General features: G+C 45.8%; 3 protein-coding genes across 3 annotated transcripts; 2 read left to right on the top strand and 1 right to left on the bottom strand.

Moving 5' to 3' along the window:
• Nucleotides 1–1,137: 1,137 nt before the first annotated feature.
• On the bottom strand, nucleotides 1,138–10,515 carry sall2 (spalt-like transcription factor 2). Its single transcript, XM_047028035.1, has 4 exons — nucleotides 10,191–10,515; nucleotides 8,038–8,184; nucleotides 2,668–6,557; nucleotides 1,138–2,385 (listed from the first exon to the last, which is right to left on the bottom strand). The coding sequence occupies exons 2-4, from the start codon at nucleotides 8,111–8,113 to the stop codon at nucleotides 2,035–2,037; spliced, it is 4,317 nt and encodes a 1,438-aa protein (XP_046883991.1). The 5' UTR covers nucleotides 8,114–8,184; nucleotides 10,191–10,515; the 3' UTR covers nucleotides 1,138–2,034.
• A 2,400-nt stretch (nucleotides 10,516–12,915) lies between these two features.
• On the top strand, nucleotides 12,916–16,001 carry trim110 (tripartite motif containing 110). The gene is made up of 7 exons (XM_047028043.1): nucleotides 12,916–13,407; nucleotides 13,524–13,619; nucleotides 13,746–13,979; nucleotides 14,379–14,401; nucleotides 14,702–14,847; nucleotides 14,971–15,242; nucleotides 15,455–16,001. Exons 1-7 carry the CDS (start codon nucleotides 12,916–12,918, stop codon nucleotides 15,722–15,724), a joined length of 1,533 nt encoding a protein of 510 aa, XP_046883999.1. The 3' UTR covers nucleotides 15,725–16,001.
• A 918-nt stretch (nucleotides 16,002–16,919) lies between these two features.
• cbln12 (cerebellin 12) lies at nucleotides 16,920–19,748 on the top strand. Its single transcript, XM_047028044.1, has 4 exons — nucleotides 16,920–17,122; nucleotides 17,875–18,662; nucleotides 18,907–19,026; nucleotides 19,228–19,748. Exons 2-4 carry the CDS (start codon nucleotides 18,372–18,374, stop codon nucleotides 19,423–19,425), a joined length of 609 nt encoding a protein of 202 aa, XP_046884000.1. The 5' UTR covers nucleotides 16,920–17,122; nucleotides 17,875–18,371; the 3' UTR covers nucleotides 19,426–19,748.
• The last annotated feature ends 491 nt before the right edge of the window (nucleotides 19,749–20,239 follow it).

The raw sequence follows: 20,239 nt of genomic DNA, 5'->3' as shown, positions 1-20,239 counted from the left end.
CCTCCCCTTTTGGAGTTAAGCCCTTCCCTTTACAGCACGATGAACTAGCTGGAAAACGGTTATTATACATTGCTGGTAACCTTTGAATTAGTAGGCTAGCCTTTTTGTCTAATCATTCCTTTGTCACATTCCCATTAACGTTTACTCATATTGCATTTAAGTAGGCTATGGCAAAAGTAAACTATTTAGCAAATTCTTTAACTTTGAACCTTGGTCCCCGATTACAATGTTTGAATCCATGTGTTGGGGCTGGAAGATGAATGCCATAAAAATGATCAATTTTTGACCTTAAGAAGGAGTAGTAGTTTGTGGTTGTTTTTTTAAACCCATTAATCTGAATACTTCACTTTATATTCATTGTCCAAATCCTGATAAATATTTAGGCTTTATACACAATTTTATATATAGCCATATAAATGGCTAAAGTATCGATACAATTCCAACACTTTAATTGTACAAACTGTGACCACTGAATGCATGAGGTGACGGCATAATCAGTTCCTTGCTGTAAAATGAAAGCTGACAAGGATACCTAATAGGATCTGGTTAGCCTTACTAAGCAAATGTTGACAAATGATCATTTTAGAGGCAATTTCTCATCCCTTTAACAGTTTTTTCCTCTGCTTTTGCCACCAAGAATCATTCTTTTTTTGCGTGAACTGTATAGTACAGTGTATACTGCCACCTGCTGTAAAACACAGGAAGCACATTCCTTTTTAAACTAGATCTACATAACACCTATACCTATCATCCCAGTGCATACCACACACACACACAAATCAGACTGCCTTGGTTGTCATGGTTGTGGAGCTTAGGGCTGAAGTGAGGACTGCTGGCCTCCTCCCCTCCCTTCGTCCTTTCGGTTGATGTGACAGACACAGAGGAAAGCAGAGGAGTTTAATTGTGTTGAGAGAGGGTAGGGATTAGGGACTACTGTGTGTGAGGGAACCTGGCAAAGGAAAGAAGGCAGTTTTGGCCAGACACTGCTGTGCTAACACACACTCCAGCGCATTGGAATGCACACGTGCACACACAAACACAATCACGGCCGTATGCACACAAAGCAGAATGAGCAACAAGCATTAAGAGTCCATTACGATCCACATAGTCACGCCAACAAAAACAAAACATCTGTTTCCAAAGTGTTTTAATGTTTCTTGGTTTTTCATCTCTCTCTTTACTTTTGGGGCATACACTGAAAGTACAACAACAACATCAGACATAGACCTCTGATTCATTTTTTCATATCATTAACAAAAACATTTAGTTACAGTGAACAGACATCACTTTGGGACCAAACAACAATCTTTTTATTCACAGGGTGGAAGGGAAAGAGTTATACAGGAAATGTCTCCATTGAGCACACTACACCCTTATGTGCTTTCTGTCAAAAAGAAGGTAGATAAGTTTGTTTGAGTTAATTCAAGGGTTAACCACAGCAACATGTAATAGAAGGTTAATATTACAATAATATATGAGGATATGAGACTGAAAACACCACAGACTAACAAAGATGTGTGCATTAAATGCAATAGAGACCAACTTTTCTGTTCTATAGGGTTTTATGGAATTATTCCCTTTTATACTTTATTGAAAGAAGGATTTGTTAAGGTTTTGACAGTATTACAGCAGGCTATATCATATCTAACAAATGTTTCGGTTTAAATTTGTTTCTAACTGTCCCATAAACCACAAGAGTCAAGCTCACAGAAAAGGACCCCAATATGTAGAGAAAATCTCGATCTACTAAAACAGAGCTTTTATTCACGCACCGGACTCTTGTTATGACAAAAACGTCTTTCATTAATCACTCCGTTTTGGGGTTCAGTCATAATTTTCCACTGTCACTTCTATAAAAACAAGACCAAGCTGGCCAACAAATAGTTATCACAAACTAGCTAAGCAGTTTACTCACAGACTACTAAACCGACAAACTACTCAAATGAGTTTGGGTATAATACTATACAAAAGCCCCATACAGTTTACTCCTAAAGGTAATCATCTATCAAGAGCACCAGATTATATCCCAGCCAATCACATTGACTTAAGAGTAGGCTCTTCCAGGGATACCTCCCTATTTTCCACTGAGACCCTCTCATTGGATGGATCTATCTGAGATCTGACAGGTGATTCATCCAATCGGGGCTTTTCTACCTCCTCTCCTTGGCTTACACTGGTTGGGCCCTGGGCCGGCTGGTCTGTTGGTTCATTGCTGGTGTTAAGGAAAGCTTGGTACTGGTTCCAGAAGCCCACAGAACTTCTGGTGGCAGGCGCATGAGAGGAAGTAGAGGGTGTGGTCGCAGGAAGTCGTTCAGCGGCTGCACGACTGCTTCGTGCAGGGGGGCGGGTTGTCTTGACAACCCCACTGTGATGCTTCATATGTCCCTGTGGTTAAGATGGAAAGTATGAGAGTTGTGTAAAGTTCATCTCAACCTACTGCTCGCTCTACCAACATTTAGGTGGACTAGTTCAAAATGACTAAACTAGTTAAAATGACTAAATGTAGTTCAGCAAAAGATCATTCTTTATAAGTTACAAAAGATACAATTAAGTAGAGGAGTTGCCTACAACCGACAAAATATACATGGGTTCTATTAAGGAAATATCACTTTCTGTTTCTCAATAGTGTCAAGTGTACATCTGTCATCTTCACTGAAATCCTCTTACCTTCAGTCCACTGCGGCTGGCGTATTCTTTACCACATTCTGCACAGCTGTAGGTCTTCTTTTCAGGTCGAGACATTGGAGGGGGCAGAGTGGGGGCCATACTGATGGGAACTGTAGTTTCCAGTCGTTCACTGGCTGGCCCAGAATCCATTCTGTCTTCCTTTCCGTGGAAACTAAAATGGAGCCCTTGTCTGGTCTCCCTTATGAAGGTGGCAGCATTCTGGGGAACAGATGTAATTTCAGCACCGCTTGTGTCAATTGTGTCAGACATAGACGCCAGCCTAGGCTCAACCTCAAGCACAGGGGCGTGGTCATACTTTGGTGTTGAAGACGGAGGGACTTCAGCCCTCTCCTCCTCCTCTTGCTGGGAGGTTTGGGATCTGGAAGGCTGTTCAGTGTCAGGGCCAGGAGTTAATGGGGCTTTGAAAGGTTCAGGGCAGGTGGGGACCAGGGTAGGGCAGGGGTGTGCCACAGGGGCACCATGGGTAGGCGTGCTCAGCAGGTCTTCCAGGTTGGATCTGGGTCCTGGTAGGAAGACATCCATGGATGGGCTGTTGTCATCCATGGAATTCTCGGATATCCCAAGGCTAGACATGCATATGGGCTTGGGTAAAGTGGGGGAAGTGGGAATTGCCGTACCAACTGGAGTGCTGTATGCATCGAGGCTATCTTGACTTTCAACCTGTTTTTCTTCAGTAACTGGTGAGCCTTCATCTACCAGAGGAGGGCATGGGGAGGGGGCGCTGACACACAGGACTGGAGGATCCACACTTCCAGTGGGCGGGGTGTGTGAGGCAGGGTTCAGGGAGGGGTCAGGGCTTAGGTCCGAAGGAGGGATCAGCTCAGGACTGGAGGAGTGGGATCTGCTGGGGTTTCCAGTGCACTCTAATGATATGACGCTGGCAGAGATAGGGACAGTACCACCAACGGATGCTGGGAATTGGCTACGGGCTGGGCTCTTTGATTGGCCGCCAACGGCTGGCGGAGAGGTCCCAGAGGAGGGGGTGTCAGGGGGCTGGAGCTGGGGCTGGGATTGGCGCTGGTGCTGGGAGGCATCAGGCTCTCCTAGTTGCTCAGACAGAGACTCCTCTGTGCCCTCCGGTGGCAGCTGCCCTCCCAGATGCATGCGGATGTGGTGCTGCAGCACGAGGGCGTTGGTGAATTTGCGCTGGCACAGTGGGCAAGAGTTCTGGGCACGGGCGTTGGGCGGGCGGGCACGGTGGGTGGCCAGGTGCGAGCGTAGGCTGGCCTTGGTGGAGAAGGAGCGTCCACACAACTTGCAGGGGAAGGGGCGCTCTCCGAGGTGGGTAGCCTGGTGAAGACGCAGCGCTCTGGGGCAACTCAGCACACGCAGACACACTCCGCACTGGTTGGGTGCCAGGGCGCCTGCTGCACCCATGATTCCCAGGGAGGGGAGCATGGCTCCGGCCAGAGCACTCGCCCCGTTAGCGCTCATCCCCAGTGCTGCGACCATCTCCCTTGTGAAGTTGGAGATGGAGGTGGAGGCGTGGGTGGAGGATGGGGGGGAAGCCATCACATAGGTGCTGGAGGTGCTGGCACTCATGAGGCCGCTGCTAAACAAGCCCGCGGAGGAGGATGTGGCCAAGCTCCCGGCTAAGGCTTCTATTGAGGAAGTGGTGGAAGAGGAGGAGGCCCAGGGGTGAGAGCTACAGGGCTCCTTCTCAAGCTTCTCGACCAGCCTCTGCAGTTTGGAGGTGTCTGATGTCGAGATGGAAGTGGAGGAGGAAGGGGAGGTGGTGGAGGTGGAAAGGGAACCTTGGATTTTGGGGTAGTGGGAGAAGGGGAAGGAGAGCTGGGAGTGGGAAGTCGAGGAGAGGTGGTGAGAGCTTGGGGGTGGAGGGCGGAGGAGGCCCAGGCCAGGGTGGTGTTGAGGGTGGTGGTGGGAGGAGGAGGACGAGGCGGAGGGAAAGAGGAGCTTGGGGAGATGGGCCAGCTGAGAGTAGGTGGAGGGCGGAAGCATAGGTGTGTGTGGAGGGGTGTTCTCATCAAAGCGCTGCTGCTTCGCCCCCTTGAAGAAGCCGGCCATGGCTGAAGAGGCGGCGGAGGAGGAGGGGGCAGCGAGGAGGGAGGATGCCAGGGAGGATGAGGAGGATGAAGAGGAGGAGGAGGAGGGAGTGTGAGATGAAGAAGAGGACATGGAGGCCGCTGCAGCAGCAGCCGCTGCGGCGCGGTTCAGCTGCAGGATGGAGTGGGCGGTGGAGATGAGGGCCAGGTCCATGCTGGGGGGCAAGGGCAGCGAGGAGGGCGGGGCTCCTCCAGTCGACGCCCCCATGGGGAAGCCCCCTACCCCCCCGCCGACCTCCATCCCGTCTCCGTAAGGCTCGTCTTCGGCTCTGCGTTTCCGGCGCCGCTGTGCGGCACTAAGATTAGAGCTGCTACTGCTACCGGTGCCAAAGCTTTGTCCCTGGTCAGACCCCCCCATGACCCCAACAGTTCCTATAGCTGACCCAAACAGAGAAGGGGGCAGGAGGGAGAGAGAGAGCTCAGGGTTCTGTTCCCGGTGCCGGAGGAAGTGAACCTTGAGGTTGCCTCGGGTGGTGAAGCGGCTCAGACACACAGGACACTGGTAGGGCCTCTCCCCTGTGTGAGAGCGCAGGTGGATCTGCAGGGACGAGTCGCTGCTGAACATTTTCCCGCAAAACCTGCAGGCGTGCTGCAGGCGTCCGGAGGAGCTGGAAGCTGACGATCCGGTGGATGCCCCTCCCCCTGAGGCAGACTGGAGAGCCTCCTGGAAGGGAGAAGCCAGAGTGGCGGTGGTGGACATGGGTGGGGTGAGGAAGGACAGACCACTGTGTCCACTTGCTGAGGTGGTGTTGGGGGATTTCTCATGGAGGTAACGAGTGGGTAGGGCCAGAGAGAGGGCCAGAGGGTAGTTGGAGGAGGCCATGGAGGAGATGGCAGAGGAGGCAGAAGAGGACGAGGAGGTGGCTGAAGGACGGACACTGGTGCCTGGGTACGCATTAGTCCCTGATGCCCCTCCAGCCCCCTCCAGGTGGGGCTTATGTGGGCGCAGGACGTGAGAAAGGGGGTGGCTGGGCTTTGAGGACTTTGACATCGACTGTGGGGGGAGCAGGGATGAGAAGCAGGCCAGGAGCGGGGCTACAGAGGTAGGGGGCTGGGAAGGCATGGTGGTGGCTTGGGGTGGGCTGGGGTCCCTGTCGCTGCCCTCCAGACATAGCTGTGGCAGAGGTGGGAGGAGGAGCTGGGGAGTGTCCAGGCCACAGGAGGCCCCACCCAGCCTAAGGACTTGTCTGCAGATCTCCTCTGTCATCTGCATCTGATGGATCTGCCTCTGCTGCAGCACCCTAAGCTCCTCCAGGATCAGGGCGATGCTCAGCTGGGCCCGGGGTGGGGGGGCAGAGGCGGACGAGGTGACACCTGGGCTGGGGGAGGGTGTTACGGGGCTGGGGGGGCCCTCGGGAACAGGGCTGGGGCTGCCGGGGTGAGGCGGAGGACATAGGGAGGCTGAGGAGGAGGAGGAGGAGGAAGAAGTGGTGGTGGTGGCTGACACCCCCAACTTGGGAGAGGCCATGAGGGTGCGAGAGGTCAGAGTCTGACTGTGGGAAGGTGTGGAAGTGGTGTCTGGGAGGCACAGAACAGTGGGGGGCTGAGTCTGAGAGGACAAGGGTGGGTTAGGGAAGGCTGAGGAGAGGATATTTTGAAGGTCTGTGAGGGACCCAAGGCAGGGGTTGGGCTGACTTGGAGAACAGGAGAGAGAGGGCCCCTCAGTGGGTAGAGAGGGCTTCTGAAGCCCCCCAAAAGTGGGATCGGTAGCCAGGGGAGTTTGGTAGCTCTGAGGAGGAGAGGAGGATGGAGAAGAGGAGTCCGTGGTTGGAGGAAAGTAAATTGACTTTACTGTAAACTGTTCATCTGCAAACAGGAAAAGGAAAAAAAATGCATAATTTTGTTATACAAGTGCAGATTTACTCTATTCAAGAGTCTAGAAGATAGTCATGTCTATTTTGAATTTCTATGTATCTAAATGTAACCAGTAAATACTGAATTTCAATACTTTTTTATATAAATCTTTAAATGTACTTTTTCACTTTGACTACCTTGTATTGAACCAAACCTCCTCTGTTCTTTTGTTTTTTCCTTATCCTATCCTGAGTGTCCTAATCCCCCCCTTCCAATTCCCCTGGTCTGCAAACCTACACCACGCACAGCCTACCTTGTTTCCATGGCAACACAGGACAGAGGACAATGGTATCCCCTAAAATCTCTCACACCCCCAACCCCCACAGAGAGGAAGAGATACACAGGTACGCTGACATGCTTGCTCACAAACACTACCCCCTCACACACACACACCTCCTTTGGTCTGCCTTTCATCTATGTCAACCCTTCCCCCATGACCCAGTAGGGTGCTTGAGGTCAGGCCCTATTTGGGTACTGGACACTGTATCATGATCCTGATTGGCTGACAGACTTGACCTAAAGAACACTGAGGTCGCATTCCTTGTAGGTTTTTAGGAAGGCTAAGGAAGAGGTGGGGGTAAAGGAAAACAAACAGAATTGCCAGATAGACATGATGACTCACAGACCATCAACAACCCCACTTTGCTGGGAAAACACACTAATACACACACACACACACACTCAATGACAATACTACAGTTGCCCAAATGCTACAAGACACTTTGTCTCTGTAACTGGAGTCCCAGAAGACAGACACAAGTACACAAACCCAAACCCGCACAAGCACTCACACACAGACACTTCTTGGGTATGTTCATGCCTCACTTCCCAGTCACAAAGGGCCTATGGGAACAATGATGTCTAATGCTATTGCAATGACAACACCATATCCAGTGTACCTCTGAATGTGATCGTCCTCTCACTTAACATTCTATCTGCTCAACTCTTTCGGTTTCAATTCATAACTTGGATGAATACTGCAACTAATTATCGTGATCTGTATTTCCTATGTGCTTCTCACACTTCCTCTTTCTATCTCCCATTCTGGGTGGTCTGCCTTGAACCTGGCAAAGTGAGGGGAAGAAAGGGCACTCAGGGCACTAGAATCTTGAACAAAGAGAATTTTTTGGGAAAAAAGAACATATCTCAAGACAAGAACATTGCACAACTATAGCATCCTGACATTTTCAATCTGTCTATAAACAACTTTGTTGATAGAAAAGCAAAGCCAAACCCAATTGAGGACCAAGAATATATGTAAATGTTATGTTAATGGTCACAATCATTCCAACGGAGCCTAACTGCCTAATTTTAGCATTAGAGACTAATAAAAACGTAGAAGAAAACGTTAGTTTCCATCCAAACAACTTTTGTACAGTTTCTACTCATATAAACAGTTCATAAGCTATGTTAATAATAGTCGGTTTCTCACCATGCTCAAGTATCGAAGAGGCACCAAGCATCGGGCTCATAAGCTGCTGGGGTCGTTTCTGTTTCCGACGAGACATGCTTCAGCAGGACTTGACTGATGGAGCGGCACATTGGCCAACAGAGTGTTTTTATTCTTTCTCCCTGCACGCTGAAAAAGTGATTAACTAAATTAGGCTACTAGAAGAAAGTAGTCTATCACATAAGAATGATATTAGTTGATTGGGTGGTATATTGTCCGCTATGGAACACCAAGTCCATTCCTGACATCATTGTGCAAAAGAGAGCAACTTGTGAAAACCAGCCTGAAGGGCATGTGTGACAATTTCGTTCTCCAAGTCCCCCTTTTTCAAACACACCGTTTGCCCCCCTCCCTACACACAAACGCGCGCGCGGGTTAGCACACACAAGGCACACGCACACACGGAGACACACACACAGCCCACTTGTTCATCCACTACTTTGCATTCAAATGGCGAATGAACACCCCTTCTTTTGAGACATGAGTCCGTCGTTATAACTCCTTGTAGGCCAAAACTACCGCTCCAGGATTTCGCTTTGTTGACAGCTAGACAAAACTAAATTTTGGAGTCTAACATTATCACGAAACTGACCTGTGACTGTAGCCTAGTCGCAAATGCAATTACACTACAACGTAACGTGTTAAGTAGTAAAGTCAGTATTTAAGTAGGCCTAGTCCTACTTTAGCTATAGGCCCATATGCTGGCGTCTGTCAAAACTGTCACAACCCTGTATATGAATAAAATGGAAGATAAACTCTCAAATGTTTGAAGTTCAAAGGGGAAGTTAGGCCTACACCTTGATATTCTCAATAATTCAGATGGCAGTAATTGACCTTCAGTGACGCTCCATAATAATGTACCTTACACCACATTCCGATGCGCGAGCTCCATAAACAGACCACTGAATGAACAGGAATTTCCAACAATGGCGCTAGGCTACAGCTGAGTGAGCATCACCCTCTGCGAGCCTCTAGAACACATAGGACTACTGCCGCGATGCACAATGCTTCCTTTTCAAGCTTCAGCTCTGCTGCTTACCACGTGGAGGGGTAATGAATGGGAGAGACAGCCGAAGTGTAGAAAAAAAATACTTTTTGGCCTTGCCTACTCTATATCAGCGGGCTACTTATGGCAATTACCCCCGCGCGATATGCTTTTTTAATCGGCAATGATGACCTTGTACCAATCCCTGCTGCAGCTCAAGAAGGGATTGCCAACTTTGCCCCAGTCTCAAACATATGTGGTAGTCTACATTCATTATATGAAATCGTCCTTAATTAGACTCCATTACCTTAGCCTACCTTAGCCTACCTAGGCCTACTTAAAGTATTTAAAGCGTATATGGTCCTGACACTTTCCAACATACGCATCCACGTGAATCAGTTTTATCACAATATAGCTAGGGCTACATGACATAATGTTTTAATATTCTACTATCAGTACTCATGCTGGTCACACCCATTAGAAAACGAATAGGATCATTTTCAACGTAGCCTATTTCACCTCAAATTGCCTGATTGTCACGAAGCAGGCCTTAAATAGCTTACGCTTACAGCCAATACATCTTTTATACCTTGAAACCACAGTTATCACTAATTATAACATTTTGTCCAATTCAACGTGATGAATTTATATTTTAGTTTGTCAATCTGTCAAACAAATTGTGTTTTGATTTTGTCTTACAATGTATTGATGTGGCCTACACGTAAACAATTATAAATAGGCTGTAAGCGATAAACCTATTCCAACACAATTTACAGGGGCTTAAATCCTCCATTTGTTGATAAAGTAAACATTTCCAACAAATACTACATCTTAAAATCAAACACACGTAAGAAAATCATAAGGCATGTAGGCTAACTGTTTCCCTGTTGTGCCAACAATGCATTTGCGTTTTTCGTGCCATCTTGTCACCGTGAATGTGACCGTCGAACATTTCATAACTGTGTATGGGAACTACGCTATAACTTCTGCTGCCCCGCTACTGTACTGCGACCTGTTGCATGCCGGCGCGCGCGCTCCGATCATAACAAGTTATGATTCATAAATTATTATGACTGTTCAAAAATATCGCTGCAAATTCCTCATATTCATCGGATGCGTCGTCGAAAGAACATTACCGTGGATTACTTACCATGCTTGAAACGATGATGTTTGACAGTGGTTTATGAAATGATAGAATAGCCTATGTTGGGCAAAAGGCTACGTTTCCCAGCCGGGACATCAACGTAGCGTTTCCCGATTCCCTCACAAAGATGCGCAGTCGTCCCTTTGACAGCCAAGCGCAACACTGCATTTTTTTATTATTTATATATCCGTCGGCAATTTGTAGAAGCTATTTGATTTTTTAGATAAAACATTTGGTCAATTTCTCACTGATACACAGAGGCGGGGAAGGTTGAGATAGGCTACAATGCGCTACGAGAATTGGATTAGTCTTCCTGACTGTCACCCCCCTCCCCTTCCCTGTTCAACCCTCTTTGTATTTGCCGAGGGCGGCCTGCTCGGCCTGTGTCTGTGGTCTGCTGCAGTGACGGCCGTCTGCTCGTCTGTCTGTCCGTCTTATTCAGACTACTTTCCGATAGGCCAATTAATGTCTCCTCGCCATACTTTTAGCCTCCAAACAGAAAATGTTCAGACATATCATGTATTATTGTATTTTTATTTATTTATTCAGCCTACCGTTTTGCTTCAATCGATTAACTGTTTCCAATTCAGGCATTTGGTTTCAACCCAAAATTCAAACAGCACATTTTGGACCGTGTAACCTTATACTCTCCCTGTCGTCATGGAGGCACTATCACTCTTCTATAAGTCACCACATTTGAGAAAGCAACACTAAGATGACGTACACAATATAATGTGACCTGTTGTCCTTTATGCATTGTAATGTGCATACATTCCTTATAGCTGTTATAACTGAACTGAATAGTTCTTTGTTTGTTGGTATAATACTTAACCAAAAAAATGCACCAAGGGAGTATCATTAATTGGAGGTCCGAAAAAAAAACATCCCCCATAAACGTGTAGAAAACCTTGACTATTTATGCTTTCTGCGTTTTCATATGCATCCTTTATATCCTTTAAAAAATCAAGTCTCATATATTGGTTTAAGAAGGAGAGGTTATACAATAAGAAGGGGATATAGTTGTAACCATAGAAGAAAGATCAACCTATCTAGATTGAAACAATCTTTTTTCATTCTAGTCGTGCAAAACCCCTTCCTAACTAATAATGTAAGGACTGTATGCTAATATAAAATCCTTCAAGTAGGCCAAGTGTCAGTCTCATTCAAGACATACTGTAATGAATCCACTAGAGGGCTCCCAAATACAATAATAAAGTGTACAGTGGGGACTTGTAGTTTTGATCAATAGAAACATGTTATTTGAAACCTATATTTAAATGTATTAAATGTTGTAGTGATATTTCGCCTTTTACACACAGAACTTGACTTGACAGAAGAGCCATATTCAGCCTAGACGACATTTCGATTTAAAACCTATTAATATTATTATTGTTATGATAGTGTCATTATTATTATTATTATTATTACTATTGTAAATCATTGTAAGTGTATGGTTCTGCCTGTACCTTTTAAAGATATCTTATTGAGACATTCTGCTTTGATAGCGTTTGTACGAAAGACAGAGGGAAATATATGCAGCAAACAGACCAGGATGGAATTGAACCCAGGCTTGCGGTAAGGAGTTAGCCTATGTGGCATGCATTTAACATTTTAATTGATTCAATAACACAATAACTGGATCAAACACCAAACTTAGTGTTTTTAATTACCTCTGATCTGTGATCACAACCCATTTCTATTTTAGACTTCATACAGTCAGTTGGTACTGCAGGGTACAACTGCTCCCCTCTCTCTCTCTCTCTCTCTCTCTCTCTCTCTCTCTCTCTCTCTCTCTCTCTCTCTCTCTCTCTCTCTCTCTCTCTCTCTCTAAGAGTCTTCAGAGGTCAGTCTCTGTGCTAAGCAGACATAGAAGGGGATGGGAATCCTTTGGGATTATCTTGTATGTACCATCTACACATACTGACACTCACTGGCCGGGAGCAAGCACATCACTGACCAGTCCTTTAGGACACCCAACAGGTAAGATAACTCATTCATTTGTGTTATAAGTATTCTAACCAACAAAGGACATTATGAACAGAAGGAGGGAATAGCTTCAGAGAACAGAAAGACAGAAGACAGGCTAACTAGGAAAGGGAGGCTGATCTCTTGATCCCTCCATTGCAAAAGTCCCCAATTGGGTCACATACGAAGCAAGACTCAGAAACAGACCTACAGCCTGCTTTTGTTGACACAACCTCCGGCTTGGACCATTTGTTTTCTTCAGAATGTGCAGTCCCCTGTGTACTAAAGACAGGTTGGTTATTGGGCTGTTCTATTAATACACTTCGTAGGTAAGGTAGATGGACTATCATTTCCGAGAAAGCTTAATGGTCTATGATTAACAACAGATAAAGTGAACAGTCAGAGCTGCAGTGGTGTTGTCCCTGGCTAAAACTTGCTACTTACCCTGCTTTTTATGTAAGGAGCCGGGGTGTGACCCCAGGGCAATTCTTATGAGATTCTCAATGACAATACATCATGGCTAACATTACATGGGCTGGATTTTCATATGAGTGGTTCACACCTAAAAACACAGCACAAATATATATATTTCTCAGTTTTTCATGAAGCTCCATCGCTTCGTTTCCTGTGGCATAGGAATCGATCTTGGTCATGAACACACATACAAAACACACATACGCACAAACACAAACAAACATGCACATTCACCAAAGAAAACTGTCTATTGTTGGTGCCTCTTCACATCCCCAGTGGCAAACCTGTTGCCATGGCATCCCTGGAGGAGGAGCTGACCTGCTCCGTGTGCCGCGATGTCTTCCACCAGGCCCCTCCTCTTCCCTGTGGGCACACCTTCTGCCCTGCATGCATCCGGGAGGCCTGGGGCCGAGGCAACGCAGGGCTAAAGGGGCGCTTCAACTGTCCCCAATGTCAGGAAGATCAAGGGGTGGTGGCGTGTGACTGCTGCCCTCCAGTAGGGGAGGGAGAGGAGGTACCGGTGGCAATGAAAACCTGTTTACGCTGCGAGGTGTCTCTGTGTGCCGAGCACCTGCAGCCTCACCTGGAGCGTCCCGCCTTCAGCACACACCCGCTGGTGGAGCCACTGGGGGACCTGTCGCATCGCAGGTGCCCCACCCACCAGGAGGTTTTTCGCTACTATTGCGCCGACGAGAGAGTGTACGTGTGTGCGGACTGCATACTGGAGGGACGCCATGCACAGCATCGAGTGAAAGGGCTGAAGAAGGTGGAGGAGGACCTGAAGGTGTGTGCTTTGATTGGAATGGTGTCTTTTCCTAATTGAAGCCGAATTGAGCTGGAGTGGTGAGGAATGCAAAAGCTGTGATTGGTGCCTGTGTGTTTGTGTGCGCGTCTCCATAGGTCATCCTTCAGAGCCTTCTCCAGAAAGCAGAGGAGAAGCTAAGGGAAGGTGAACAGATCCTCCAAGAACACCAAAACACTGACCGCACCATGATGGTGAGACGTCAACATTCATGTCGACTTATTGTTGACTGCTGATCTGGTCATGGTCGACTCGTGATTGACAGACAACTAATCCCCAAAAAATGTTTCACGTTTGACCGATTGATGGACCCATCTCAGGACATGTCGGCAGCGGACGACGCCCATGTGGAGCGTCTAGGTAATGCCCTGCAGGGGCAGGTGGAGAGGCTGGTGCAGGCTCTGAGGGTCAGCACCACGGCTGAGAGGCAGCAGGCCATAGAGCGTATCCAGGAGGACTGCTCCAGGGTGAAGGGAGACCTGAGCCAGACACAGGGCATCCAGCACTACCTGGGCTCCCTGCTGGAAGAGACAGACCCTTTCCTACTCATCTGGGTAAGACTTCACGCTGATGAGAGGAGGATGTGGAATGGTGTGAATGAAGGAAGGAATTAACCACTTAACAACTAACTCCAAACAGCCAAACACAAAACTCCCTGACCATATAATGTGGCAGAATTATCATCATCAATCTTAACATTAAAATCCCTGCTAAAAAGGAACCAGTTCAACATTGCAAAAATTAACTAAATTAACATGTTATCGAAACTGAAGCAGGGTTGACGGTTAATCAGTTTACCTCTTGTCCATCTGGTCAGAGACTATTCCATTCATGCAGGATTTACGAGTATTAAAAGCTTTGTGCTGAAGTTAATTAGAAGTCAATTGATGTGTATTTGACTGTGAAGGTTATCAACTAACCTTCATTCTTATTTTTCTTCCCTCACCTTACAGGCTTTTCAGTCTGACGACTCAAAGTAAGTAAAAAGAAAAACAAAAAGAAGAAGAGTAACTGACTGAAAGAGATATTGAATTATTGGATGCTGCCGGGTGAGATGTGTGTGAACAATGTGTGTGTGCTTTTGTGAGAGAAAAATGGTTAAAGCATTTAGAGAGGTACATTCTACTGGGAAGTGGAGGCTGAAGGCTTCTGGGTTATGGCCATCACCTGCAAGAACTATCAAAGGAGGTAGTAGTTAACCGTAGCCCGTGATGTAAACGCTGTGCCTTGAGATTTGTGCTTGTACTATGCCTTCATCAATTCCTCTGCTGCACAGGCTGCTAGCGGACCTGAACTGCCCACTGTACACCCCAGACCCTCTCAGCTTAGACAGGAAATACATCCTGGAGGACATCGAGAGCAAGTACAAAGAGTTCATTACTGAAACATTACGCTGTCTCAGTGAACTCAAGAGAGAGCTCTGTAAGTGACTAAAAGGGGACGCCTTTCCTCCAATTTTAGGGGATAAATACTGGCTCTCTTCATCTTTTTCAGAAACAATTTGTCAAGTTTACTTCTCAGTCATTGGTTGTCATCCCTCCACAGTGACCAGTCCCTTGACCCTGGACACTAACTCTGCCCATCCCCTCCTGAGTATTTCTGGTGACCTGTGCTCAGCCATGAGGGTCAAGACCCGCCTTCCATGTGCTGCTCATGTTGAGCGCTTCGACCACTGGGCCCAAGTCCTGACTGTCCAGACCTTCTCCTCAGGAACACACTACTGGGAAGTGGAGGCTGAAGGCTTCTGGGATATTTCCATCACCTACAGAAGTATTGGGCGGAAAGGCAAGGAGGGCAATGCCTTCGGCAACAATAAGGTTATTACAGTGATCTTACTCTCTTTTTTACACTCTGACAACTGTAGTACAAGGTGATAGTACAATAACCATTGGCTACATACTACCTCTCTGCAGTTTAGTTCTAGCTGATTGTGTTTAGCTGGTTGTAGTCTCTCTGTGAGTTAACTCATTTACAAATGCTTACTAAAGTTGATTTTAATTTTCATTTGATGGATCTGTTGACTTACTAGATGTCGTGGAGCTTAACACAGCAGCATGACAAAAAGCTGGCTGTCTGGCACAACCGCAGAAAGATCCGCCTCTCTACTCAGATGTCGGGAAACCGGGTGGGTGTGGCCCTGGACTACGGGGCGGGCACTATCACCTTCTCTGAGGTGGGCCCTTCCTCTGTCCTCAGCCATCTGCACACCTTCAGCACCTCCTTCACACAGCCCGTGTGCATGGGCTTTGGCTTATACAAAGCTGAGCTCAACAGCAGGATCTCCATAGTGAAGGTGTAAAGAGGGAATCAAGAACACGAAGCTTGGTATAGTATTGTGAGAAGTGAATTGGAATGCATAAACAGAATTTCACTGGTGAGAATATGCACATTTTTACATAGAACTGCAGTGCCCTGGACATTTTCTATTTTTGTTGTTAACGTTAATTTATCCAGACATGTTTCATTGCATATTTGGAAGCACTGTGAACCCAAATATTGGCAATGCTAAGTTTGACCATGGCAAAGGTGAATGTTAGAGGACCTGAGGAAGATGGACTTTTGCTTTCTTATGATCTGTCCAAGGCTTTAAAGCTGTAAATGATTAAATAAATTATCAAATGAAAAACAGTGCCCCCAATTATTGTCGGGACGTCCGCACTTTCCTCCAGCTCGAGTTTCATTGACAGTGGCTGCCCGCCTCACCAAAGGCGATTGGCTGGAACAGGATTGCAGGAACATAATTGGTTAGAAAGTAGTGGGTCGATCCAACATTAGAAATTGTCATTCTACTGGCACACAGCTGTCTGTGTTGTTGAACAACTTACACATGTGTATTGGGGACAAGACACCGGACCTTAAGCCTTGTTTATGTGCACTTCTTCACATCTACCACTTGATGGGGATCTTTCAAAGCCCCATTGTGGAGTAACCCAAAAACCTCCCTTTGGTAGTACATTGAAGTACATTCATCCAATAACATAACTGTACATAATAAAGTAAAGTAAATAAAGTTAATATTCAGATAGCTCTACTTTTGTATTGATTTTATGTTAAAACATGTAAACTTACCTTTTACCCATATGTAGTGCACATACCTAATGAAAATAGATTTTCAATCAAATTCATTTGGACTGTGTACTGACCTCAGATTGTCATTATTTCTGAAAGCAGATGTCCAATGTAATCCTTTCATTCACATTAATAAAACTCAAAATGATAATCAATCATAAATTAGATTACTATATCAGATATAATTCTGTTGATGGGTTAAAATTATATTTGATCAGTGTGGTGGATTGAAAGCCAGATATCACTATTGGAATGTGTCAGACTGTGAAAACGACCTTCAACATTAAAAGCTCTCAGATAAGATACTTACACTACTGCTGTAAAAATGTGTTATAAGAAAAGTCAGTGGGCGGTTGGTAAGAGGTAAAAAAAAAAGGGTGAGTGAGAGAAAGAGTGACAAAAGAAGAGAGAGAGAAAGGGGGGGTGAGAGAAGGAGAGAGAGAGGGAGAGAGATCATATGGAGAGAGCTCAACTTGAATGATTATTTAAATATCTGTACAAGGGAGACGCTACTATTGGTTGTGTGGGAGAAGAGAGCAATCAGGAATTTAGTGGCTTTTGCACCAAAGAACAACGACCGATTACACCCGATTGGAATACAAGGAGAAACCTTTTGACACTGAAACAGGTGATGTCCTTATTTGTTTTCTAATGGATCAAACCTATACACTTAGACCAATGTATTTTTATGGAATAGAAGCCTGGTACAGTCATTTATTATATGTTTTATTAGTCTGAATAACTTGGTAAGTAAATGTGAATGAGCTTTTACATTGAGATCAACCCAACTAGAGGCATATTGTTGATTATGGGTTATGCTGCTTGTATGGTTGTGTATGAGTTGTTGTTATATTGGTTGCGTGTGGTAAAAAAGGATCTTAGAAGGAATAGTATTTAATCTCATTACCATGTATGTGGCACAGAAGTTAAGAGTTTCTATACTATCATTCTTAAATCTGCAAATATGTATTTATAAAAATTTAGGAAACAATACCCAAAACAGCTATGAACCTGTATTCACTATTGTACAGAAACCAGCTTGTTAAGTTGATGAAATCACAAATAAGATATCGTTCATAAAGGGGAACCGGTGAAGGTAAGCTACTGAGTGTGAAGGTGGTGGGAGAGAAGAAAGGAAGGGAGGGGAGCATGTTGTTAAACGTCAGGAGGGAGGGGGGAAGTGTGTGAAAGACAGATGGTCTCTCAGTGGAGTTGTTCTCCAGACTCCCTCTTTCTTTCTCACTCTCTCCTGGAACCTACATCCTCCCATGACAGTGCTCCAGAACCTTACCTCATCCCTTCATCAGCTTCTGTGGGATACACAAAGTATATCCTGGCTTTACCTTTCTGCATTTCTGCCCCCCCCCTCCCTCCCTCCAGGTACTCCTTGCTGAGGCAGTAGACTGGAACCTAACCAAACGTCTATTTGTCCTTGTCATAGGGCCCCATACGGCTAAACACACACATGCACACAGTATCCAAGCATCCCAGACACCACGGGGGAAATGCCCCACAGATCTGAGCAAGGGAGACAGTAAAAGGTAAAGACAAATTGAAAGAGTTGAAAAGAAACAGCACGTTTTGACTTTGTCTGCTGCTGTTCAGCCAAACGTAACTTATAGTCAGACCATGACACCTACCTGTTAATTCCCTCTTTCGTCTTAATTTGGGGAATTCAAAGGTGAGAAAAGGGATTTTGAAGACCTATTTTCTTCCCCGAGCAATACCAATCTGCTGTTTGTTCTTACAAGAAACAGAAACATCAGTTTTTCACCATTTACAAACAGAGTGACAGAAAGTAAAGATACTCATGTGCCTCAATTAATTCTCCTCTTTAGCTTAAGGAAACAAAGATTTACTCAAACATCGTAAGAATCATGCATCACTGGTCAGCCAGTTCATCGACCTTTGACCCTACTTTGCTTCTGGGGTTGCTGCTTCTGTTGGGCCCCCTAGGGGCCTGTGGCCAAAATGACACAGAGCCCATTGTCCTGGAAGGAAAGTGTTTGGTTGTGTGTGACTCCACGCCATCCTCTGAGCCTGGAGGCAACGCTCTGGGCATGTCGGTCCGCTCTGGCACTGGCCGGGTGGCGTTCTCCGCCACTCGTCAGACCAACCACGAGCCCACAGACATGAGCAACCGTACCATGATCATCTACTTTGACCAGGTGAGCAAATTGTTAAAATCACACTGACCATTTTTGCATGGTGGTGGGTTGGTGAAGATGGGATCTTCAACTACAGACAGAGTTCCTTCAGGACAATCAAGGGGTCATTAATGTCTTTATTCGTATCGTTTACACCTTTTTCAATAACAAATACATTAATGAATGTTCAGTCCTTCTGGCTGTACTGATGGAATTCATTTCTATATATACATCATTTTTCTCTGGTTTTATCTCTCTGTCTTAGATTCTGGTGAATGTAGGTTCTCACTTCGACCAGGAGAGCAGTGTTTTTCTGGCACCAAGGAGAGGTGTCTACAGCTTCAACTTCCATGTGGTGAAGGCCTACAATAGACAAACTATTCAGGTAGGGAGGCCTACAATAGACAAACCATTCAGGTAGGGAGGCCTACAATAGACAAACTATTCAGGTAGGGAGGCCTACAATAGACAAACAATTCAGGTAGGGGAGGACAAGCTTGTGTACATGTTTACATAAAACACCTATGCATGCAAACCAACCTGCAAACACAGAGAGATGACAATTAAACCTGTGGGTTTCTTTCAGGTCAGTCTTATGCTGAATGGGTGGCCGATGATCTCAGCCTTTGCAGGAGACCAGGATGTGACAAGGGAGGCGGCTACCAATGCAGGCCTCATCATCATGGAGAGGGGTGACAAGGCCTACCTCAAATTGGAGAGAGGCAATTTAATGGGTGGATGGAAGTACTCTACTTTCTGTGGCTTTTTAGTGTTCCCTCTGTAAAGAGACTTAAGGAATGGACGGAGGGAGAAGAGGAGACTTGAATGAAGGGGGGGGGGGGGGGAATCGTTTAATTGAGTATGGAATTAAGGACACGTTGTTGAGACAAATTGATTGTGTACAATGTGGGCTAATGTGCAATGACTAAATCATAGCTCTGGCATCAGTATTTCAGTGTTTCCACTGTTGAAGTTGCTTTTATTAACATGTATTCATTTTTTTTTATTTTTCATGCCTCTGTAGCTTTATGAACAATTATACCCTCCCTGGCAAACTGTCTTTGACCCAACTCTGTCCTGTTTTGTGATTGCATATATTCTCTACTTGCCTGTTAATGCTTTCAAATCTATTAGAAAGATTTATATAAAACACCACACATATTAAAAGGTGTACATCTAACACTGTGCTTCTCTGTGCTTTGATGGTGGTATGTGCATGTATATTCTACTAATCTACAATACAGACCAATCGGTAAGTGAATGTTCATATATATTTGTTTTGTACAACAACACATAGCTGCTTTGTGATTAGAATTAGTCCCATGCAGTCTACCTTTTATGATCTTTGTTTATCGGTAACATGACAGCTGCTTGTAAATTTAGCTCTCACCACCAGAGTTGGCATGAGCTTGCAGACTCCCGCATGGGGGAGAGTGTAAGCATAGTGACTAACGGATACTCCTAACAGAGCTAACAGTTGCACACAAACAGATGGAGCATTTGGCGGACACTTGGGCACATCTTTGCTGGACTCCTGTGGACCAAATGTGGTGCGCTGTCACAACTAGTCAGTCACGCTTCCCCAGTTTGTGATAGGA

The sequence above is a fragment of the Hypomesus transpacificus genome, chromosome 10 (genome assembly GCF_021917145.1).
Source record: "Hypomesus transpacificus isolate Combined female chromosome 10, fHypTra1, whole genome shotgun sequence".
Lineage (NCBI taxonomy): Eukaryota > Metazoa > Chordata > Actinopteri > Osmeriformes > Osmeridae > Hypomesus > Hypomesus transpacificus.
The sequence above is the reverse complement of the archived record's forward strand: the minus strand, read 5'-3'. Positions and strand labels throughout refer to the sequence as shown.

What these genes read in the sequence shown, in the direction of transcription:
- sall2 (XM_047028035.1), bottom strand. Translation starts at nt 8,113, where the DNA reads ATGTCTCGTCGGAAACAGAAACGACCCCAGCAGCTTATGAGCCCGATG. An exon ending in CTCTTCGATACTTGAGCATG is followed by an intron (nt 6,558 to 8,037) that starts GTGAGAAACCGA and finishes TCCTGTTTGCAG; the next exon opens with ATGAACAGTTTACAGTAAAG. An exon ending in CCAGCCGCAGTGGACTGAAG is followed by an intron (nt 2,386 to 2,667) that starts GTAAGAGGATTT and finishes TCTTAACCACAG; the next exon opens with GGACATATGAAGCATCACAG.
- trim110 (XM_047028043.1), top strand. Translation starts at nt 12,916, where the DNA reads ATGGCATCCCTGGAGGAGGAGCTGACCTGCTCCGTGTGCCGCGATGTC. An exon ending in AGGTGGAGGAGGACCTGAAG is followed by an intron (nt 13,408 to 13,523) that starts GTGTGTGCTTTG and finishes GCGTCTCCATAG; the next exon opens with GTCATCCTTCAGAGCCTTCT. An exon ending in ATGCCTTCGGCAACAATAAG is followed by an intron (nt 15,243 to 15,454) that starts GTTATTACAGTG and finishes TTGACTTACTAG; the next exon opens with ATGTCGTGGAGCTTAACACA.
- cbln12 (XM_047028044.1), top strand. Translation starts at nt 18,372, where the DNA reads ATGCATCACTGGTCAGCCAGTTCATCGACCTTTGACCCTACTTTGCTT. An exon ending in TGATCATCTACTTTGACCAG is followed by an intron (nt 18,663 to 18,906) that starts GTGAGCAAATTG and finishes TCTCTGTCTTAG; the next exon opens with ATTCTGGTGAATGTAGGTTC. An exon ending in ACAATAGACAAACTATTCAG is followed by an intron (nt 19,027 to 19,227) that starts GTAGGGAGGCCT and finishes GGTTTCTTTCAG; the next exon opens with GTCAGTCTTATGCTGAATGG.